The sequence below is a fragment of the Coloeus monedula genome, assembly GCF_965178545.1.
Source record: "Coloeus monedula genome assembly, chromosome: 5".
NCBI lineage: Eukaryota > Metazoa > Chordata > Aves > Passeriformes > Corvidae > Coloeus > Coloeus monedula.
In genome coordinates, this window is record NC_138785.1 from 48,675,851 (window position 1) to 48,697,185 (window position 21,335).

Here is a 21,335-nt window from a genome sequence, read left to right on the forward strand (position 1 = left end):
TTGCTGAGATTCCTGCGTAACTACCTTTGTTAATTTTAGAAGAAATCATGAGTTAAATCGACCCAGCCATGATCACAGCTGCCAAGTTCTGGCAAAAAGATTGCATAAGCAAAATCTGAATTTTAGAATATTTTTTTGGGTATGAAAAGTAAAATTGTAAATATGAACTAAGAACTAAGAAGTCCTTCTGCTGTTGGAATATATCATCATATTAAGTTTTATTAATCTTCATACAGCATTCTATGGAACTGCTATCTGTATCTTCTCATTTGTGTTAAAACTACTGTCCCATTCTAAATAAATCTTATGGTATGCATTTTCTTTCCCTGGTTTGTGAAACTCTAAATCCATAGGGGTAAATTATAAACACCTGACATCTATATGACCCGTTATTAGCAATAAAGTCAGGTCTAGACATTTGAGAGGAAAGCGTACCTAACTAAATGTTGCCCCAGTAGTCTTGAAGTCAAGTGATTCATTTACCCTGCAGTATGGTGGGGTTTGGCTAGCTACAAAAACTTTGTTGAATTTTGGCTGCTATTTGAAAACGTGTTTTAAAAATTTGAAAGGTGTTTTAAATGTCCACAAAAGAATTCAAGTATTTCGATGGAAAAGTTGACCTCACTAGGGAAGGAAGAATGAGACCTATAGATTTAATGAGCTTCTCTGTTTTCTCCACGTTCCATGTCATTAAAGGCATCTTTCTTTTTCTTCATTAAAGAAAATTCATACCAGAATAGTCACCATTCACTTATCACTGGTTCAGGATTATGTAAGTGATGACACCATTTCATCTTTCTGTGCTGTGATGCAAATGGAACTTGGAAGATGAGATCCTTGGCCAGAATAAACCCAGAACATGGCTGCTTTTGGAGCTGTATGGCGGGAGCGTGAGGCTCACAGCATGTATTCAGCCAATAAAGATTTGAAAAAAAATTGCAACACCTTTTGTAATTACAGTATCTTGCTTCATGGTTCAGAGGTGGAGTTCCAGTAAAACTAGACATGACTAGAATAGTAAACCTGATATGCTTGTGTGGCTTCCATTAAACTCATCATACAATGAAAATAATGCAAATCCTGACAAATTTAGCAGTTGTATTCTGGGTACACTCTTTGAGATTCTTAGTAACTATTAAGTTTGGTTTCACATGTCACAAAGTTACATTCCAGTGCTCTCCATAGGGCACTATATATATGTATAAGCATCAGAGCAAAAGAGGAGAGAGTTTTCAGGTGTAATGTCTTAAATACAAAAGCCAATGCTTTCAAGGTGCTTAGTTACACATGTATGTGTAGCAATGCCTTTCACTATATTTTTTTTATTCCTGGAGTGCCACATGCGCACTTGATAAAAAATAAAGCAAAACCATTTGATCTTTACAGGAATACAATGATGGCAAACCAGCAAAGTCAAGAGAACATACTACAGTAGGAGTTTCCACTCACAGAACAAGGAGCATTTTCATTTTAAAATAGTATTTAATACACCGCTACCCTAAAACAGACATAAAAAATTATCTGAATTTAACAGCCCCATAACCACATTGGTTGACAGGAGTAAACTTTTCTAAAGCTAGTGATTGTAAAAAACAATGCTTTATTTGGGTTCAAACTATAATACAAGCATGTTTTGAAACCTGAGTAAACACATGAAATTTAAAAGAACTTTCAGACCCCTGTGAGAAGTTGTCTTTGCATATTGCCCAGTAGAGATGTGCCTGAATGGGCATGATGAAGAAGCAGAAGAGAGTGCCAGAGAAATGGGGGAGGAAGGGGGAAGGGGATGAGGGGGGGGAAGGGGGGGGGCAGAAAGCATGAACATAAGAGCCCAGATTAGGATTAAAACTGCAACTCTGGAAAAAAGCAAGAGTGGGTGAGTTTACAGTTAGGCTCCTGTCACAGTCTCAGTGGAAACACAAAGACATGCAGGTGTCTGCAAACATTTTACTGGGTTCTTCACACTGACCAGAGGAAATCCTGTATCTTGAATATCTCATAATTGCCAGCTACTCATTTCTACTAAAAGATAACCCAGACCAAGTATAAAATAGAAGTACATCCAAGAATCAGCCAAGACACAGAAAACTTACATGATTTCTTGCAAGCAGTGAGGACAGTTTAATGTTTTACTCAGAAGTATGTTGACTGTTTCCTGTGGAAACCATGTTTTTACTAGAAAATTGACATATTGTGAACCAGCCATAAAAGAGAAGAACCAGAATGCATAAGACAAAAGGACTTAAGCACATATACAGGGGGAAAAGTCCATGGGAAGGTTGTGAGAAAGGAACAAGCAGCATTGGGGAGGATGTGAATGAGGAACAAGCAAAGGAAGAAAAGGATAAGAAAATGCTAACTGAAGGACAGTTGTGACATACACGGACGATGTGACACACACACAAGAGCCAATCATAAAGCATAAAGTAGCTTTTTAGTGTGAAAATAGGCCTTAACCAATAATAATTATGCACGATTGCATGTAGGGAAAGCAAGAATTGTATATTAGGGACAGTAGTTCATCAATAAAATGGCTCCTGCCTGATTCACATTGAATCGTGTAGAGTCCATTGTTTCTCTCCACAGTTTCCTGCTGTGACTTTTCATGTCTTTTCATTCGCCCTTAACTCCTACTCCCATCAATGTGAGAACAATGCCCTGCCGTGTAATACTTACTTGGTTTTCCATGCTCTGTTATGATTACAAAGCAAGGAGGCGGAGCTTTGTTTCTCAGGGAATTTTTAAGCAATTAACAGTGTTCAGTTTTGTAAAGGACAAATACACCATGTTTATCGTAAGTGGGAATAGTTCCTCCTTCTGGCACGCACTGTATATACAGGTGGAGTGTTTCTGTTAAATATGCACACTGGAAAGGCTTTGCTTTGGGGAATGTGGTGAACCTCAGGACACTGGCAACCCTTCAGTGGTTTCTAAGAGATTCTTCAGCTGAGCAGCCAAAGTCTGTAAACCTTCCGTGAGTTTGTGAAATCTCAGTCCTTGATCTCTTTCTACTCTGACAACAGATAATTCCTCAGCCAAGCATTCAACTCCATATTGGTTGTTTTATTTTTGGTATCACTTGGGGGTTTTTTTCTCCTTTGATATGTAAAGTTGGTTTTGTTCCAGGAACAATAAAAATCTCTCTTTTGCTTTGTGTTTATTCAATTGTGATGACTAACTTTAAATTTAATGTTAAAATTAAAAAGAAGCTTAAACTGATTTTTATAAGCATTTTTGCACAGGAAGGTGCAAGAATCCAAACAGTCCTATCTAGGCAACCACTATCCCCAGGCACACATGTGCCCCGTGAGAAAACTGTCATTCCAATGCTCTTTCATTTTATGTTCAGTTTAAGCTGGACCAGTTAAGAAGTTATTGCTTAATAAGTGCTCACTCCACACAGGATTTTCCTGTGTATTGTATTTTTCAGAATAGCATGTAGCCAGTATCTATTAAATAGTTTTCATGTATGTTTTCAAGAATACCTTTTAGATCCCAGGAAGTATTAGGTACACTTTTAAGACTTGTTTTAGGACATCACTCTTGCCGAGCCTCCATGTGAAAAGCACATTTTGCAGCAGCAAAGTCCAATCCTCTGGTTTGGCAGGCTAGAGTGGAAGAATAGTCTGGTGAAAGGGGCTTCAAGTAGCCAAGACTCCTGGAAGCTGAAAGTTTTTTTGGACTTAAGAAAAATCAACTACGACTTATGTTTCTTATGAAACTGACATGCCAAGGTCATGCAAAAGGAGGAAGTTTAACAGTGATCTCACAGGCTATTCATTTCATGATAAGCACTGAAGTGTCATATCATCATTTAGGATACTCTACTGAAAACTATTATGTCTTCCTGTGAAAAAACAAAGCAAAACAAAATAGAAACTGAGACGTTTTTTATTAAAATAAAATGCAAAATAAAACTCATGTTTATGGTTTTTTGTTTTAGAAAACTCATCCTTAAAGAAGGGCATTGCATTTCTCATTTCAGAGAAAGTGGAACCATTTTTTTCAGTATTTCTAGAACAATCCCTCCCACACCCTACTGACATTTTCAGGATAACTTTTTCTTGCAAAATTATTTGCTTGATGAAAATGCCTCTCTTATTTGTTTAATTCTCGTTAATATTAAAATTTATTCATTTACTTACATAAGCATCATAGTATTAAAATCGAAGTAGATAAGCAATGCTTTTCATTCCAAAATGGTCAAAGTAGACTTTGTTTTTTCTTTTTTAAAGAGCAAGATTTCATTTCCACAAAAAATATTTTCAATTCGTAGGACAGACCCCGTATGTTGTATGCTGGGCTCCTCACTACAAGACAGACAAGAAGTTACTGGAGAGGGTCCAGCAGAGGCCACAAAGGATGAGGGGTCTGGAGCATCTCTCTTATGAGGGGAGACTGCAGCAGCTGGGCCTGTTTAGTCTGCGGAAGAGAAGACTGGGAGTGGGTCTCATCAATGCATATGAATATCTCAAAGGCAGGTGTCAGAGGATGGTGCCAGATCCTTTTTGGTGGTGCCCTGTGACAGGACAAGAAGCAGTGGCCATAAACTAAAACACAAGAAGTTCCACCTCAACGTGAGGAAGAACTCCTTTCCATTGAGGGTGGCAGAGCACTGAACAGGCTGCCCAGGGAGGTCATTGAGTCTCCCTTTCTGGAGACATTCCAAAGCCACCTGGACGAGTTCCTGTGTCACCTGCTCCAGGTGACCCTGCGCTGGCAGGGGGGCTGCACCAGATGACCTCCAGAGGGCCCTTCCAACCCTAATGATTCTGTGATTCTGTTACCTTCATTAACCCATACCCTTGCTAAAAGACCGTTCTTAATTTCACTGGGGAAATCCGAAAACGCGGAATTTTCTTGGCGTCCTCGGTGTTTCTCTACCGGAGCAGCCCACAGGGAGGCGAGAAGTGCTCTTGTAGTAGCAGAGCCTGGTAGGAGCGAGGAGCCGGGGCATGAGGGGAACTGGGTGGGCACAGCTGCCCCGGTTGTCCCTGCACCCGGCGGCCGGGAGGTGGCGGTGGAGCCCGGCAGCACGGGCGGGCTGGCCTCCGCCCCAGCGCCGCGCAGCCCGGGAGGCGGGCACGGGCTGCAGCCGCTCCCCGCCCGGCCGCGGCTCCTGTGCAGGCGGGCCCACTCGCGGGCTTCCGGGGCCGGCCGGGCCGGGCCGGGCGAGCCCAGCCCATTCCGCTTCCTCCGGAGGTCGGAGGAAGGTAAGCGGGGCTGGGGGGCTGTGAGTGTCAGACTCCTCCTTTCCGCCCCAAGCGGCTGAGCTCCGCGGGGCCGGGTCTTTCCGGCGTCACGGCGGGGGGAAGGCTGGAGTCGGGCGTGGCTCTCGGCAGCCGGCCCGGGGCAGGCGGGGTCTGCGGGGCGTGTGCCGCCTCAGCGCCACGGGGCCGTCTCCCCTCAGTGCGGGAAGCGCATTGATGTGCTGGAGGGTCTGGAGTGTAAGTCCTGTTAGGAGCGGCTGAGGAAGCTGCGCCTCTTTAGCCTGGGGAAAAGGAGGCTCAGGCTTATTACCCTCTACAACCACCTGTAAGGAGGTTGTAGACAGATGGGGATTGGTCTGTTCTCCCAGACGACTAATAACAGGACAAGAGAACGTGGCCTCAAGCTGTGCCGGACGAGGTTCAGGTTGAACATCAGGAAGAATTTCTTCACAAAAAGGGTGATTAGACATTGGAATGAACTGCCAGGGAGGTGGTGGAGTGGGCGTGACACTTAGTGCTATTATCTAGTTGACAACGTGGTGTTCGGTCAAAGCTTGGATTCGATGATCTCAGAGGTCTTTTCCAGCCTAATTGGTTCTGTGATACTGTGAAAGCAATCCTCTGTGCTGGCCGGGCGAAGACTGCCCTGGGTGAGGGCACTGAGCAGCTGCTGCATTCCCCAGCCCCGTGCTGTCAGGTGGTGGTAAAGAGTTTTTCATTGACGACCTAGTGCAGCTACTCTGTAGACTCTCCTTTGAAATAAGAGCCTGAGTTTAAAACAAAGAGCCAGTTTAGATAGGTGTGAAACATGTTGAGTCTTGCCACCTTTAGTCTTCCTCACAATGGTCCTTGAAGCGCCTCTCTGAAATCCTTGATGAGTTGTCTCGGTGATGAGTGCCCTGGGCATAACTGCCCACTGCATGTACTAGTTAATACATGCAATTTTGGTTCCCTCTTTCTTCCCCAAAGTAGTCCTAGAAATTATGGGGTCACCATTCCTATTCAGAAGGAGACTTTTTATTGAAAACAGAGTATAAGAAGTTGACAAGTCTCACATTTGAAAAACTTAGCTATCATCTTGCATACTGCTTCTTTATCATCCCATTAGAGGTATTGAATCCATGAGATTTTTCAGGACCCTGATATTAGCATTTTCTTCCATAAATGAATAAATGATCCAGAACAGTTCTTGTAGAAGATGAGTAAGTTTTTTGAATATTTGATCCTTGCAAACCACATTGATTTAATCTTGTATTATATAGCTATTTCACTTAAACTAGTATAATATAATTGGGGAATTCTTCCCAGAATATATAGTTAATTGTTACACTAAGAATTACATGTCAGGTTGAGAAAATAGCAATGAGTATTACAGAAAATTACAAGAAAGTTAAATTTCTTCAGTAAGCTAATGGAAATAAAGTTAATTTCTGGGATGACACTTGTCTTTGCAAGACACAGGGCCTCAAAATACTGGAACACTTTTGCATTCCTCAGATAGGAGACAGCATGTCTGCTAGGTATGAATATTAATAATTCAGTTACATAATATTTTTATGACATGACCTCTGTCTCTTTGTTTCATTTTTGCCAGTATAGCTTTTAGCTTTCATCCCATGAAAGATGGGATGATGGGAGATGTACCATGAGGCTGCTTAAAGGGCTAAATATTTGGGGGGTTCATGATGTTGGAGCAGTAGCATAGCTGAATAACTTATAATTCAGGAGAAACGTGTACTTAGGGCAATATAGGAGTCCAATGGCAAACTGCAAATCTTTATAAACTTAATTTATACCATTCTTTTTCCCTTGTTTTATTATTATCCTCCTGTGACTCAGCTGTTTTATCATCATGAAAAAGACAAGCACTTTAAATCTGTTGCAGCAGTTAGAAACTTGTTTCCAGTGATTATTTTTATGCAGCCGTCTGCACAAGTAGGCTTTGTGAGTAGATAAGAACAAGAAAGCAGATAAGAATAAGAAAATTTGAGTGATTTTTGATTGATGCAAATCTCTTTAAAGTTTTATGCATCTTTCTCATATTCTATGTCCTTTTTTTGCATTAAGTGACAAGAGACTGATAAAAACTAAATTGCTCTCAGACTGAGGAAGACAGTGCAGAGCTGTGAGCTTCCCTCATATAATATGGGTTTTCAAACCTACGTTTTTTCAAAGACACAGTGATCACTGTCATTTCTGCAAGTGTCTGAGAATAAAGTGCAGACTGGTGCAAATGCAATGCTTTATTTAAGTTTTTTTTGCCAAGGCGAGAGGAGGTTATGTTGCTTCTGTTCCATTTCTTAAAAAAGCTTCACTGTCTGTATATCTAATGCATGTGAAGCAGACGTTGCTTGAGCTTTATAGCTATGTAACTGACCCCAAAATAAGTGCAGGAAGTGGTTTATACAGTAATACTGTGAATGCCAAAAAACATTTAGGTCAATAAATTGTTGCATATCTTTTCTGTTTAACTCTGCCCTTCACAGTCACTTCAGCCTTGCTCAGTGCCACCATTCTCAGAAGGTACTTTTGGAAAAGCAGAAGGGCCCTCTATGTTAATAAAGTGCCAGACCATGCAGCAAAGTGCTAGGTAAAAATCCAATTTACATGTTTGAATTACTCTAGAAATAAATGAGTTTCCTTCTTGCTTTTCCCTAGCAGTGAAGTTCTCAGGCATGGAAGATTGCAACTCTAAAACTCTTTGTAATCTATTTATTCTTTCTTGTTATTTTTTTAAAGGATGTTTGTAACTGAACTGTGGTTTTGGAATTACAGATATGGTTTGTGATAGGCTTGCCTGGTGGGTCCCATGGAATCCAGGCTTCAAATGATGGCAGTGAGAAGTAGTACAGTAATGCTGGACAGCACTCTAAAGAGGCTATTTCTTGGACCTGCAGTACATTAAAAAATTAGGAAGGTTTTCAATTACTTGCTCGTATTTATTTGCATTTCTTCATGATTGAGCATACTGCACTAGGTCATGATTCAGCATTTAATTGTAGTTACTGACTTACCTGCATAATTTACACACAATTCTGTGTTGCTGATAAGTGATACACTGTGCTGTAGACTGTGTATCAGGTGACTGAATGCTGTGTGCTGTAAAAAGTACGCTACTTTCAACCTGGTCATTTTTGTTTCTAGATGAACATTGGACTTACAAATATCAGTATGATATCTTGACTTTTTACCTTTGTACCTAGCAGAAAGTAGCCAAGCATAAAACGCATAGCTTCTGCTGAACAAGAGCAGTAGCAGAGTACAAGGAAAGAGACAATGTCTTCTGGAACAGTCCAACAGGAGAGTCAGACACCTCCAATAAAGCAACCTGGATGGGTAAGCTGGGTGTCCTCCCTTATATTTCAATGCTATTGCTAATGAATAACTGGGATTTTGCCTCAATTGCTCTTACTGAAGAGAGAAATAGGTGTCTGTTAGCTTAAGCGTGTACATGAAGAGGGGAAGGGACAGTGTGTTATTTTTCCTGGTTCACTGTGCTCAGAGGGCTAGGAGTTGTGAATCTTAAGTCTCTGATTTATGCCCTGAGTTACAAGCTGGCATAGCTGGCATGGTGTCAGAGTACAAGTCCAGTACAACCTGTCCCCAACAAGTTCCATATGCACATGTCTGTGTATTCAGAGGGGGAGAAGGGAACAGTGTGGCACAAGGATCTGGTCTACAGCTGTACAGAAGATGAACATTCTCCTCTGATAGAGAAATTGGGGAATTTAAGTGTGGTACAGTTTTTTGCTAACCTGTCACTACCAGAGGGCAGCAGTATTGGGCTGATCTGCAAGGAAGGGGCACAAGTGACAGCAGGGTGGCAGGGGCTAAGGCCTCAGGTACAGGGAGCACAGTATCCAAAAAAGGAAGAGAGCAGATCCAATGATGTTAACCAGGGTCAGCCTACAGTCAGTTCAGTGATGCCAGGCAAGTCCATAGGAATAAGGCAAGTCTGATGCTAAGCCAGGTGATCAGGTTAGCACGGCAAGGTAAGACATGGTATACCTACAGCACAGTTAAGGCAAGGGCCTGAGCTTATATACAGCTCCTGAGCTGAAAGGCAGAGGCCCTGGGCAAAGCTTCTTGCTGCTTTCTCTGAGCTTTGCTCTTTTCACAGCAGTCTAATTCAGTGTTACACAACTGTGCCATGTTAGAGCTGACTCTGAGCCCAAGCAGCTAAACCCCTGGCAGGATATGTATGGAGGCAGAAAGGTTGCAAAGCCTGTTGGTGTGCTTGGGGTTCTGACACTCATTTCCTTATCTTTCAGTCAGCCTGTTTGTATTTTACTGTATTTGCTATGACCTTGCTCTGAAACCAGTTTGAAGTGGTTCTCTGTGGTGTGGAGTGGAGTCAATTCTGTATTGTTCAGCCAAGCAGCACCACCATTAACCTCTGTGGGAGCAGTGCTTGAAGAAGGGCTGAGATATTAATTAGCTATAATGTGAAATGTGTGGCTATGGCCAATAAATGCATTTCATTATTATGGCTATAAAATCATGGATCAGTCAGGCATAAAATGAGATAGAATCCTGTAACAGATGAATGTGCTCTTTTTCCCAAGACATTGCTTGTTCTATGATGTCTGGTTTTTCTTTCAAGAATACGTGTGTTTGAAGATGTTGTGTTTTTATAGAAAAATGTTAACATTTCAGTTAATTTTAACTTAATGACAACTCCTTTCCCTTGGCTTTTCTTGATGAGCACAATGTCATGGTATGGAATTGGACTATCCCTTGGATCAGCTGGGGTCAGGTGTCCCAGCTGTGTCCCCTACCAAATTCTTCTGCACCCCCAGCCGATTTGCTGGTGGGGAAGCCTGAGAAACAGAAAAGGCCTTGACTCTGCGTAAGCTCTATTCAGCACTAATTAAATATCCCTGTATTGTGAACACTGATTTGGTCACAAATCCAAAACCTAGCACCATACCAGTTACTATGCAGAAAATAAACTCTTGTCCAGTCAAAACCAGTACACCCATTTATTTCAGATGTCTGTTAATGACACTACAAGTGCTAACGCTGAGTCTTTTCTTAAAGAAAGAAAAATAATCTTACGTCTACAGGTCAATACTCTGGATAGTAGACTGCAAGAGATAATACTGTCACTTTTTCCTCTCAATCACAGTGGGTGAAAAAAGAGCAACCTTAAAGAAGTCTATTGGTGGCCTAATTTGTATTAGGGTGAAGCCAGTATGGTTGAGTTCAGTTAATGCCATGGATATATTTAAATTGCTCAGAGAGGAAGTTCTACTAGTGGGGAGTCTGGCAGAGTTTATGTTGACCTTCTTCTGAATACTTGCAAAATATGCTCTTACTGAACTTCAGTTGGCTTCTGTACAGAGCAGAACTTGATTTTTGAAACTGCCACTCTGCCTTTATTTCCTGTCATTTCTTTCTGGGAGAGATAATGTAGCTCATGAGAATAAAATTACTAACAGATATAAAGCAATATGCTTCTGAGGCAAGCAGCAGCTGAGTAATTGTAGGAAAGACCAACAAGATGGGTGGTTTAAACTTAAAACCTATGTAGTTCTTTCTGTTTCTGTATTGGGGCATCAAGATTTTGTCACACCACTAACAACAGAATAGGGAATTTCACTTGGAGGTTTTTGTATTTTATTTTTTTTTTAAATAATTTATCTTCTTTAATTGATTTATTTTTTTTCTTCCTGTGAGATTAAATTCAGCAAACTAATCCAGGTTTATGCTTTCAGCCAATGTTGTTTTGTCCCATCTCCCAAATTCAAGATCGAGAGATTGCAAGGATCCGTAAAGAATGCAAACAGGAAAGTTTCTGGTACAGAGGTGGGTGATCCAAAGTCATTCTTACCACACTTACCACACAGAATGACTTCTTGGTGTATGTATGCAAAACTGTCTGCAAAATGTTTTTTTGTTGGAACACTGCTGTGGGTTAACTATGTCATGTTAAATTAAGCATTGTATTCTTAAAGGTTTGATTGAATTGTTTGCGTAATCGTTGTAGGTAAAGGTGGTTGAATTGAGGTCTTGTTTAATGTGAACTTTAGCAATTGTAGAGTTGGTTCTATTCTTGAAGTCCATTATTACAACCACCTTAGAAATGTTTTACTTCATTACATACTTAGTGCCTTTGAATGGAAGGCAGGCATGGCTACATGTCTTTGATTTCTGAAATTCTTTGTGTGTTAGGACATCTAAAAGATTAGTACTCAGTGTTTTAGTGCCTTTTAAGTCCACCCTCTCAGTTTGTGTCTAAATTACGTATTTCCTGAATGGAGAAGATTGAAAAGGGTTTCAGCATTTCATCGGAGCTGCTGTCATTACAAGTGTTGCAGTAGTTAGAGGAGATACTCAGATTGTGGAAACTATTATGTAATAAATATATATGTATATAGCATTAGCTCCAGATGTTACAGCATGGCTGATGTCTAATGTGTGAGGACATCTTTGCTTTGAAGAGAATGTAATCTGAATGAGCAGGTATAATAGGTGATTAAGACAGTAGGCAAAGTTAATGTTTAGAAGTAGTATGTTTAACATTAGAAACATAAAACATTTAATATATAAGAGTATTTACCAAATAAGTAGTGAATTTTGGCTGACACCAGCTACTCTCCTTTTCATTTGCACAGGTCTTCCTTTATCTCTTGGAAGCATGCTTGTCACCCAGGGGCTAATCTCAAAAGGTAAAGATAAAAAAATACATTATTAAAGTGCTGGTTTTTAATACCAATATTCCTCTCACTCATTACCGTCATTGTTATGGTGATTTGATTATTATGTGTGCATTGCCACAGTCATTCTTTTGAAAGAATATGAACTGAAAAGAGAATTTGCAAATCCAAAGACTGGTGGCTGGATTTTGTCTCCATGATCACATGTATTTGAGTAGAGCCTTCACTGGGGCAGCCTGTGGGGCAGAGCATTGTACAGCCTGAGCGGGGGTGTTAGAATTGGGTACTGTAGCTCTAACTGTTGGTTTATTTGAAAAATGCTGGCAATGCTTTTACAGGGACCATGTATCAATATGACTACAGCTTTGGTGCAAAGGGACAAGGAGTACTGCCAAAGTGAGGAGACAGAGAGCTTTCTGTAGAGATGGCTTACGATCTGCAGGCTAACACAAAAGAAAATTGTATTCTGTTTATGTGGTGGATGAGCCTGGTTCTACACATGGCACCTTCAGTTTCCCTGCTGGGGGCCTTGACTGTGTATGAGGTTGAGGTTAGTGTTTTGGGGAAAGAGTGAGGGGCATCCACCCTGAAGTCTGCTAAGCTATACCACAAGAGGCTGATGTGGGTTCCCTATTCCATCCTTGACCTAAGAGCTTGTAGGGAGACAGCGAGGGAAGAAGTAAGAGAAGGTGTGTCAGAGAAGGAATACACATTCAATAAAGGATGAGCAGTGATAGGAAGGGCACTGGGTCTGTCTCCATAGCTAACATGCCAGCCTCTGGCACCAGGTACTCTTCTCAGTTTCTGTTCATTGTACTTGGATGTTTCTGACCAGCTGTGAAGTAACAAATGCCCTTATTAAATAATCATTACTGTGTGTCAACAATTGGAGGGGAGTGATTAGAAACAAACAACACTTTTGTTCCTCCCTCGCCTGAGAGACACAATATAAAATTGCATAGATCACAGTGGGCAAAGGCCCTTGTGCTTAGCATAGGCTGAATGCTTCTCTGTCTAAACACTCTTCTGATGGCTGCACACAGTACCCTGCCTCTAGAAGAAGCTGGAGCTTCTATGCCTCATTATTACTATCTGAATGCATGTAACAGTGCAACCAGTGTTCGCTTCCCTTCCCTTTGCCACGGTAGTCTTGCTGTGTGGAGCCCTCCTCCACAGCATGGCACTCCTCTGCCAGACACATAGCTCTCAGAGGAATACTGGTTTCACCTCCTGAGCTTAACTGGGGGAATGTGGATTTTGGTGGAAAAGCTAAAGACAGTTTTTTGCTTTTCTTGTTTAGCACACTGTGTTCCCCTCTTAAAGGCCCAAATGTGTGATCTTTCCAGAGGAGGAGGCTAGATACCAGTGGTACAGTTTTAATCAATAGCCACAGAAAGCTGCCAAAGAGCAGTTTCGTCCTACTTACACAGCACAAGGAGCTGGACCCTGTGTAAGAGATTTAATTTTGCTGTTTTATATGCAGGGTTGGTTTGTGCTGAAACATAAGCCACCATCACTTCTGCAGTGCTGCAGGTGTCACCAGTGGCAGACATGCTGCTTTCATGTTGGTTTACATTCTGAACTCCTGCCTGAGCTGAATCCTGCAAAGTCCAGGTTCTCTTCCTCTTACAACTCTAGGACTACCCCAAAACACATGCATTAAGAACCAGTGGAATGCAAAGTGCCCTGATGTACTGAAATCTGAGTTAGTGGACTTCATACCATCCTCACCTTAAGAAATGCAAAAGCCTGTAGGAAAATCGGTGCCCTGGTTTTGAGTGCTGATGAGTTCCTCAAGTGAATAAGCTTTCTGATCATTTCCTTTTTTGTAGGCATTTTCTCAGCAAGCGCAAGATTTGGTCCATACCCCAAGATGGCAAGTAAGTTGTACCCAATTCTAAAAGGAAAGGAAAGGTTCTTTACAGGCAGTATGCAGACCTTAGATGCATCTCTCTGAATTTCTTTCCAAAATCTTATTCTTTTGGAATTTATATGTTACCCCAGCAAATTAGGAAATCAGGTTTCTGATGTGTTTAAAAATAAATGTATGAAACATGATTCTTCTCATGTAAATATTTTCAGTAGCAGCTTATGTTCATGTAATGCAATCTCTCAAATTGGTATAAACTCCAGCCTCCACTTTGTTTTATAAATTATGTCAGCCTCATTGATCAGCTGTGCTTGGCAGATTGCACAACTTCTGGTATCAAGAAGTCATGATACTATAATATATAAAATGGTATGGTCCTTTTCGTGTTTTCATTTGATTGATCTCAACTGTCTAATTCAAAACCATGGATTGATAAAGAAAGCAAATGGAAGCACAGAAACTGTACTGTACAGTGAGGTGGCTCATAAATGACAAGAAATTAAATTGATTCCTTCTTCAGTAGAAATTCAGCAGGAAATCAAGGATATTGAAGTAGTCTTTTATTCTGACTCCAATGAAAGCCACAGTGCAACAGTATGGCAAATTGATGTGCTGGCTTCTTAGAAGGCCAGAGAAGTTGGTGTTAAAAGTGTGATCATTAGAAGTAAACCATGGTGTGCAATCAAAGGCAAGACCAATTAGTGCTGACATTGTGTAGTAAATCTTATTTTCTCTAATCTGTTCCTCTAAATATTATATCCTTTTCCTGTATGCAGGAATATTATATCCTTTTTCTGTATGCATTGTTTTGGACCAGTTGCTCTCTCTCATGATAGCTAACCAGTTTTCAGTAGTTATTTAATTCACCCTGTAATCCCTGTGTAACTTCACGTGTTTGTCACATGTTCTGAGAAGATGTGATACACAATTTGTTGTATGATTAAAATGGAGCCAATAGCACACTCCTGATTTAAGCTCTTGTATTAACAATGTTTTGTTATCTGTCTCTATAGTTGCTGGTGTCTTAGGCTTTGCCATTGGAAAGATGTCATACATGGGAGAATGCCAAAAAAAGTTTCAGAAAATTGGTATTGCACCATTTGGTCCACAACAAAAAAGGTCTGTGCTTATTTAAATTATTAAGCCTAGATCAAAATAGTCTAAAACACACTAAAAATTATATGCAGCAGAACTATGAACTTAAGTTCTGTGATCAGATCCTGAGGTGCTAGTCATAGGCTATATATTGCAGTATTAGAAACTACTACACATTCTTCAGAAAATGCAAATTAAACTCACTGTAATACCTGTTACTAGGATATCCATGATTTCAATGAAAATTTTGTACTTTTAGGTGTGATGTGACAACAGTTACTAGTTCTATTTTCATCTAGTGTCATACTGCTAAGATTGTCTGTGTTATCACTTCGACCCTTTGAGTCTTCCTTTGGAACATACATCAGGCCAAATATGCTACAGATTTTTTATAATGTTCTCATATTTTAACAAAACTTTAAATCTCAATCCATATTCCAACTTTCCCCTCCTTTGTGGCTTTGCCCAACCTCATACTGTCACGCCAAGCCATGAAGAGCAGGAACTGAGAGGGTGTTTTTTCCACCTTGCACCTCTAACCATAGAATAGATCTCAGTGGTCGACTTCTGTCGCCTGGCAACTCCACACTTCAGTCACTGTTTTCTCAACTTCACATAAAGTACTCCTTCACATCCAATCAGACTCTGACTGCCTTCCCAGCTCCTCCTTCAAATGCCTGTTATACTCTCCATTCTCAATATGGCTTCTGGTACAAACCTTTCACTCACAAAATTTCCAAAAATTCTACACAAAAAATCATTCTCCTTTGTCTTTCCACATTTTTCCCCCAGACCAACATGCCTATAAAAATGCCTGACTGACAATGGGAAGCTTCTTCATTGTTCATCTCTTTCTCTACTTGTATTCTTCCCCCACATAAAAAGCTATATATTTGGTATTACACAAAATGTTATACACCTTAATCCTAGCTCAGTTTGCTCATAGGCAGAATGGCAAGGACCATCTTTTGCTGTTATATTTTGAAAATCCTGTTATATTTTGGCAATTGCTAGAAGGAGTACTTAATATTAATTAATGGGGGTTTATTGGCTGAGACATTTAGATGTCATATTTTGCAGTTTATATCCCATATTACAAGAATTGGGGAATATAGGCAAGAGATAACTTCTTCAAGAACTTTTGCCATCATGCTATACGGTTGTATTAGAAGAAATCCAGCAAAATTCTTCAATGTTTTATTTGCTTTCAATATTGTAGGCAGTGTCATCATGCTTGCAAAGAATGTAAAGCAAAATTGGGATCAAATGAGAGTGAAGATTCAATTCCTTCAGCATCTTAGTCCCAGGTAGTCAACCTTGTAATTTTTTTTTAAATCTCATGTTATTTTCCATGTTGAATGGTATTCTTCTTTTGAACAATATAGTGAAAATCACAGATTTTAATAATGGATCAAAATCCAAGCATTACTCAAGGAAATACTCCGTATGTGTAATTTCTGATTAATTTTGTTCTTATTTTTACATTGCATACCTTTTACGCTAATTTTAAATCCCCCATCTCTGAGGAGTTTTTTTCTTTAGCTGTAGCAGAGTATTGCTGATTGACCTGAGTGGAATTAATTTGGATCAACTGCTTGTATTAAAACAAATGCAACTCCTTTCAATTTCCAGCTTGTTTTACTTAAGAATCAAATAATTATGGATTATGTTGATATTTAAAAATGTACTGAAATATTGAGAACTAGAAGGAGACACAGCTAGGTGTGGGATTTTTGCATTCAGTACTACAGTTCGACTAGAGCCTTAGTGCAGCAGCAGAATAGTGATGCTCGAGCAGCCTGCTGTGGTGGGGCAGGAGACATGACTCATGTGATGTTTTCGCCCCAGAAAGGGGCAAGTTCCCTTTATGAAAAAGGAGGGTTTACAGGGTGGAAGGTAGGGGAGTGTTTAAAAGGACTTGCACTCTATGAAAAACAGGCCAGCAGCTGGGTTTTTTAAGAATGCTTTCACACTTTCTGCTTGTGGTAAGCTGGCCTACATTTCTCACAGGCAGGAGAATGTGTGAAAGTGTTGCAAATAGCTTGGCTGCCTGCAAGAGAGGAGAGCACAGGGCCTGTTTGAAATCCTGCCACGTGAGTTTATATAGCTAAGAACAGAAGCCTGATGCAGAAATTGTTGGATTAAGTCTGGCATATATTATGTAGGAATTTACACAAGGATATTGATAATAGTCCCTTTCTTACTCTTAAGTGCGTGCTCACAGAGGAATAAAGAGGAATATCCTATCAGAACCTGTTTACTTGCCCAGAAGAGAGATTTTGATGGACTTTTATTATGCAACAATGCATTGTGGCAGTGAGGATTGAAAAGAGTTTTCAGAGTTCTGAAAGAAGCCATTAGAATAAAGTCCTGATTTTAATCAACTTTGGTTCAGCATCTTATATCAAGTGCTGCAAGTGCTCAGCCACTAGCAGAAAATGCACTTTGGCTTAGGCTCACCTAATAGGGTTGTGCCAAAAGAGCAGTGCTTCGCTTGTGCCAGCTATAGAGATCGTGAAGTGAGTTGGCCCTCCAGATCAGCTCTCTGTGCTAGTTTGGTATGAGGAAAGGGGTAAAAAAACCCCCAAAACTTTCTGAAAGGTTTCTTGCTAGTGCCAGCATGAGGGAGGGAGTTAGCAAGACTTAATGCTGATAATTCAGGTAAGCCTGAATGAATAACATTCTAAATCCATTAGCAGTTATGAGTTTAATTAACCTCTTGCAATACTGTGCCGATTAACTGCTTTGGAAGATTTTCTTTTAAATAAACGCTTATGTAGGCTCACTTATTTCAAATAAGAACCCCAAAGCATATTTAATTGAGGATGGTCACTTACTAGCAATTACCTGTGTAGAGAAATTAAATATTTATGGTGGAATTTACCTCTGCTGTTTGTCAGAGCTGCAGCTTGCTGAACCTTCAGTCCAAACACATTCTGGTTTTCAGCCTTCCTCTGTGAGCTGACAGTATTTTTTCTGGTGTGTCCATACCAGTTAGCTTTTAAATAAATTCCAAATTGTCTCAAATACAAAGGAGCCTCACAGCTTTTTGAGGGGAAGAACACAGGATGCCAGAGGCCCCTCTCTTTGTTTTCTTCCTGTAATGGGTCCTGGAATTTCTGCTGTGGAACCTGTTCCTTGTTCCAGCTCACATGTTCATCAAAGACATTTTAACAGCAGCTTAGGTCTTCTTGTTTGGTTTTTAGAAGATCTTGAAAGCTTAGTCAGAAGCTTAGTTTGAAAACAAATGTAAGATAAGTGTATTTCTTTCGAGTTTTAATTGCTGTAACGAAAAAGCCATTATATTTGGGCCAGTGTGGTATTTTGAATTTGCCAGAAATCAATTTTGATGGACAGGTTTTAGAAACTTAGGAAAAGAAGTACTGTAAGCATTGTGTTGTTTTGTGTATTGTTAAACCTCTTCTCTGTTTTGATAAAAGTTCTTAATTTAGCATGCTATGCTCTAAAAATGTGCAGACCCCCTGCTGAGCACATCTTGCTACTATCCATGCTAAGCATATGGTGCAAGCTCTGGCAGTGCTTAGGAAGACCACCCAGATAAAATTGTATTCATGTTTATGAGTCCAAAGGTAATGGCTTTTATCCTCAGGGACTCTGGAATGTTCTCAGAGAAATCACCAAGAAGCTCCATGTTTCACATTGAAAACAAGGTGCCACTCATAAGTAACAGGTCCTTTTATTCTATTTACAGATGTGGTGAACATGATAAAAACCTTATGGACCAGCTTCTTTCAAGGCACTTTTCTGTAGATGAGAAATAATAATTTAGTGATTCTATCTCTTGGATTTGGTATAAATTGACTTATTTGAAATAGTTGTGTGTTGTTATATAGTTCGGTTTGCACTAAATACCAGATTTTTGTAATGCGCCTTTTGAAATACACTCCTCTCTTTTCAGCACGTGTTGGTTTATTTTCCTCTCTTCTGTGCAATTTAGCTCTTAGTGCTGAAAAATTTCATTTGTCTATTGTATTTAGATGCTGGCAATACTTTGTGTAGCAGGCAAAGTGGTTTATGATGGAATGTTTGTCTATGTCAAATGGAAAGAGTGTGAGGATGTTTAAGTGGTTTGCACAGTGAAGCAGCTGTTCAGTCTCTGAGCTGACCCCTTGGTTATGGAGTACTTTAAGAGTACCAAATCCAGGGAATTGTCACGCTCCAGTTACTATCCTGAATGAACTTGGCATAAGCCAGTTTTACACAAAGGTCCACTTTGCCAGGGATACCAAAAGTGTGTGCCACATTCATGAACAAGAACACACAATATTTTGGAACAGTTTGTGGTCTGCACAAAATCTGAGGCCACCAGATGTTGAAAAAAACAACCAAACCTAGATGGCACATGCTCTCTACAAACAGCAGGACACACAGTCTTCCATGAAACATCTCAGGAAATCAAAAGCAGACACTTCCCCTAAACACAGTGATGGCTTTCACATGGGAAGAAATGCACAGCTACTGAGAAGTTTGGGCTTCAGTGTCAGCTGATGAAGGCTGTCTTCTGTGGGGTTCTTCTGTTTGCTTTTATCCTGTGCCTACGGTTAGTTCCCCTTTTGAACAAGCTTCTGTGGGCATCTTTACTTGGCCACAAAGAGATTCTGCAAGCAAAATATATAGTATGGAAAAGCGTAATGTAACTATTAATTAGTTAGTAAACACAAAAGACATTCTGGATTTGACAAAGTGATTAAGACTGAGTACTCAACTTCTTGATACAGCACTTGGACAGCCTTTCCTATCCGAGCAGCCACCAGGGAGAAGGGGAATGGTTAGACTGACTAGACTCCCTGTCCTTTTCTTTCCTACAAGATTTTATACTTTTCTACTTGGTGTTTAGCCTCTTGAATTCTTGAGCTGCTAAGAACCCCTGTCTAAACAGGGGCTTCAATTTTACACTTGCTACTTTTCTGCAGTATTTTTCCACAGCTCTTTCAGTTGGAGTCAGTGATACACAGCGGTGCTGTGTCACAGCTGATGCTGGGTACAGGCGGGAGACCCTTGGAAAGCCTTCCACAGGGGCTCCAGGGCGAGGGGCTTACACAACCACAGAGAAGGCGACCTCCTTTGTGAAAATAATGCAATTGTCATGGGTGTACTGTGATAGCCACCAAAACTTGAATGGTGACATGTCTGAGCTACTTCCCCTTCATCTGTCATCTGCTGTCAAGATAACAGCAAGAAGCTGCACCAAGGTTAGTCATGCCTGGAAGGGAGGGAAGCCATCACATCCAGGTGGTGCCAAGGAGAGTGATGCATGTGACAGAGGACCTTTCATGTCAGACTCTCAGAGGCTGTTCTTGTGGTCAGTGTTACCTCTTGATTACAACTTAGCTACTGAACTTTGCTTTCAATGTAATTTTGGTTATTTTTTGCTTTCAGTTATTTTTCTGTAATAAATATGCTGATGTATAAAATTTCTTGTCTCCTTTTTTCCTAGCTTTGTTTCCATACTTTGCAAAAAGCTGATTAGCTAATTGTGTGGATCTAAGTTCATGAGCTACTGTGATACAGGTATGGAAAAAAGGCAGTTTGTGAATCTTAAGATGTATTAGCACTAAATTTATGCATATCAAAGGAAAAATGAGCACAGCTAATGGGAAGACTGTTCTTTGAAGGTCTTTTTACTACAAAACTGCTGCTTTTAATTATGTCCAGTTTAATGAGCTAATCTTTGTTGACCATTGCTATTGTGCATTTCATACAAGCAGGTTAAACAACTTATTTTTAATTGAAGCAGAAGTTGAATGCATTGAATTTAGGGGTGACCAATGAAAAAAATAGGGAAAGATTTGAGGTAATCAGTTGCTTCTTTAATAAGAGGGGAAGAGATCTCCAGGAGGAAAAACAGTTGACCTTGCAAAGGTAAACTAAACTTTTCTTAATGTTTTCTTACACTGATAATAGGCTGTACATTTCCTTTTGGCAGAAGATGTTACAAAAAGGCTAAAAAAGCCAATGAACTTACACAGCTTCCTGTGAATCATTTGTATCTGGAAAGTTGAACTTGTTTTCTTCACCCAGAGACAAGGGAGTTGAACTGTGTGCTTAGGCATATCACAGCTTAGTTGAAGTCCACATACATGTTAAAATCAGGAAACAAAATACCTCCTTCAGCTGTGATATACAGAGTGAATAGCTGTATGGAAGCCTCTATGCACTTTATGAAATTATGACTAGAAAAAGGGTGCAAGAAGAAAGCTATAGTGACATTAACCTCAAACAACTGCAGTATCTTTGGGGACTTTTGTATTAGCTGTTTGCAATCCTTTTACAAATATGGTATTCACATCAAATTAAAAAAAAATATTGTGTTTTAGAAGAGAAAGCAGGTTGAAAACAGCACATTCCTGTTTAAATCCTTAGTAGGTGGACTCTAGGTAAGCCAGCTGGTCTGTAATTATTTTTTAAAACTGGGAATGAAAGGGACATGAAAGCTCACTATCCAGGTTTTTATAAATCTCTATCAAAAACAAGATTTGG

General features: G+C 40.1%; 1 protein-coding gene across 3 annotated transcripts; it reads left to right on the forward strand.

Moving 5' to 3' along the window:
- The first annotated feature begins 5,085 nt into the window (after positions 1–5,085).
- Positions 5,086–20,263, forward strand: OCIAD2 (OCIA domain containing 2). Of its 3 annotated transcripts, none has more exons than XM_082282064.1 (8): positions 5,086–5,213; positions 8,414–8,546; positions 10,928–11,018; positions 11,828–11,881; positions 13,702–13,749; positions 14,753–14,858; positions 16,054–16,141; positions 18,547–20,263. In XM_082282064.1, the coding sequence occupies exons 2-7, from the start codon at positions 8,487–8,489 to the stop codon at positions 16,133–16,135; spliced, it is 441 nt and encodes a 146-aa protein (XP_082138190.1). In that variant the 5' UTR covers positions 5,086–5,213; positions 8,414–8,486; the 3' UTR covers positions 16,136–16,141; positions 18,547–20,263. The 3 variants fall into 3 exon arrangements, with proteins under 3 accessions (XP_082138190.1, XP_082138189.1, XP_082138191.1); XM_082282063.1 differs by having other exon boundaries at positions 8,417–8,546; XM_082282065.1 differs by lacking the exon at positions 16,054–16,141 and having other exon boundaries at positions 8,417–8,546.
- The last annotated feature ends 1,072 nt before the right edge of the window (positions 20,264–21,335 follow it).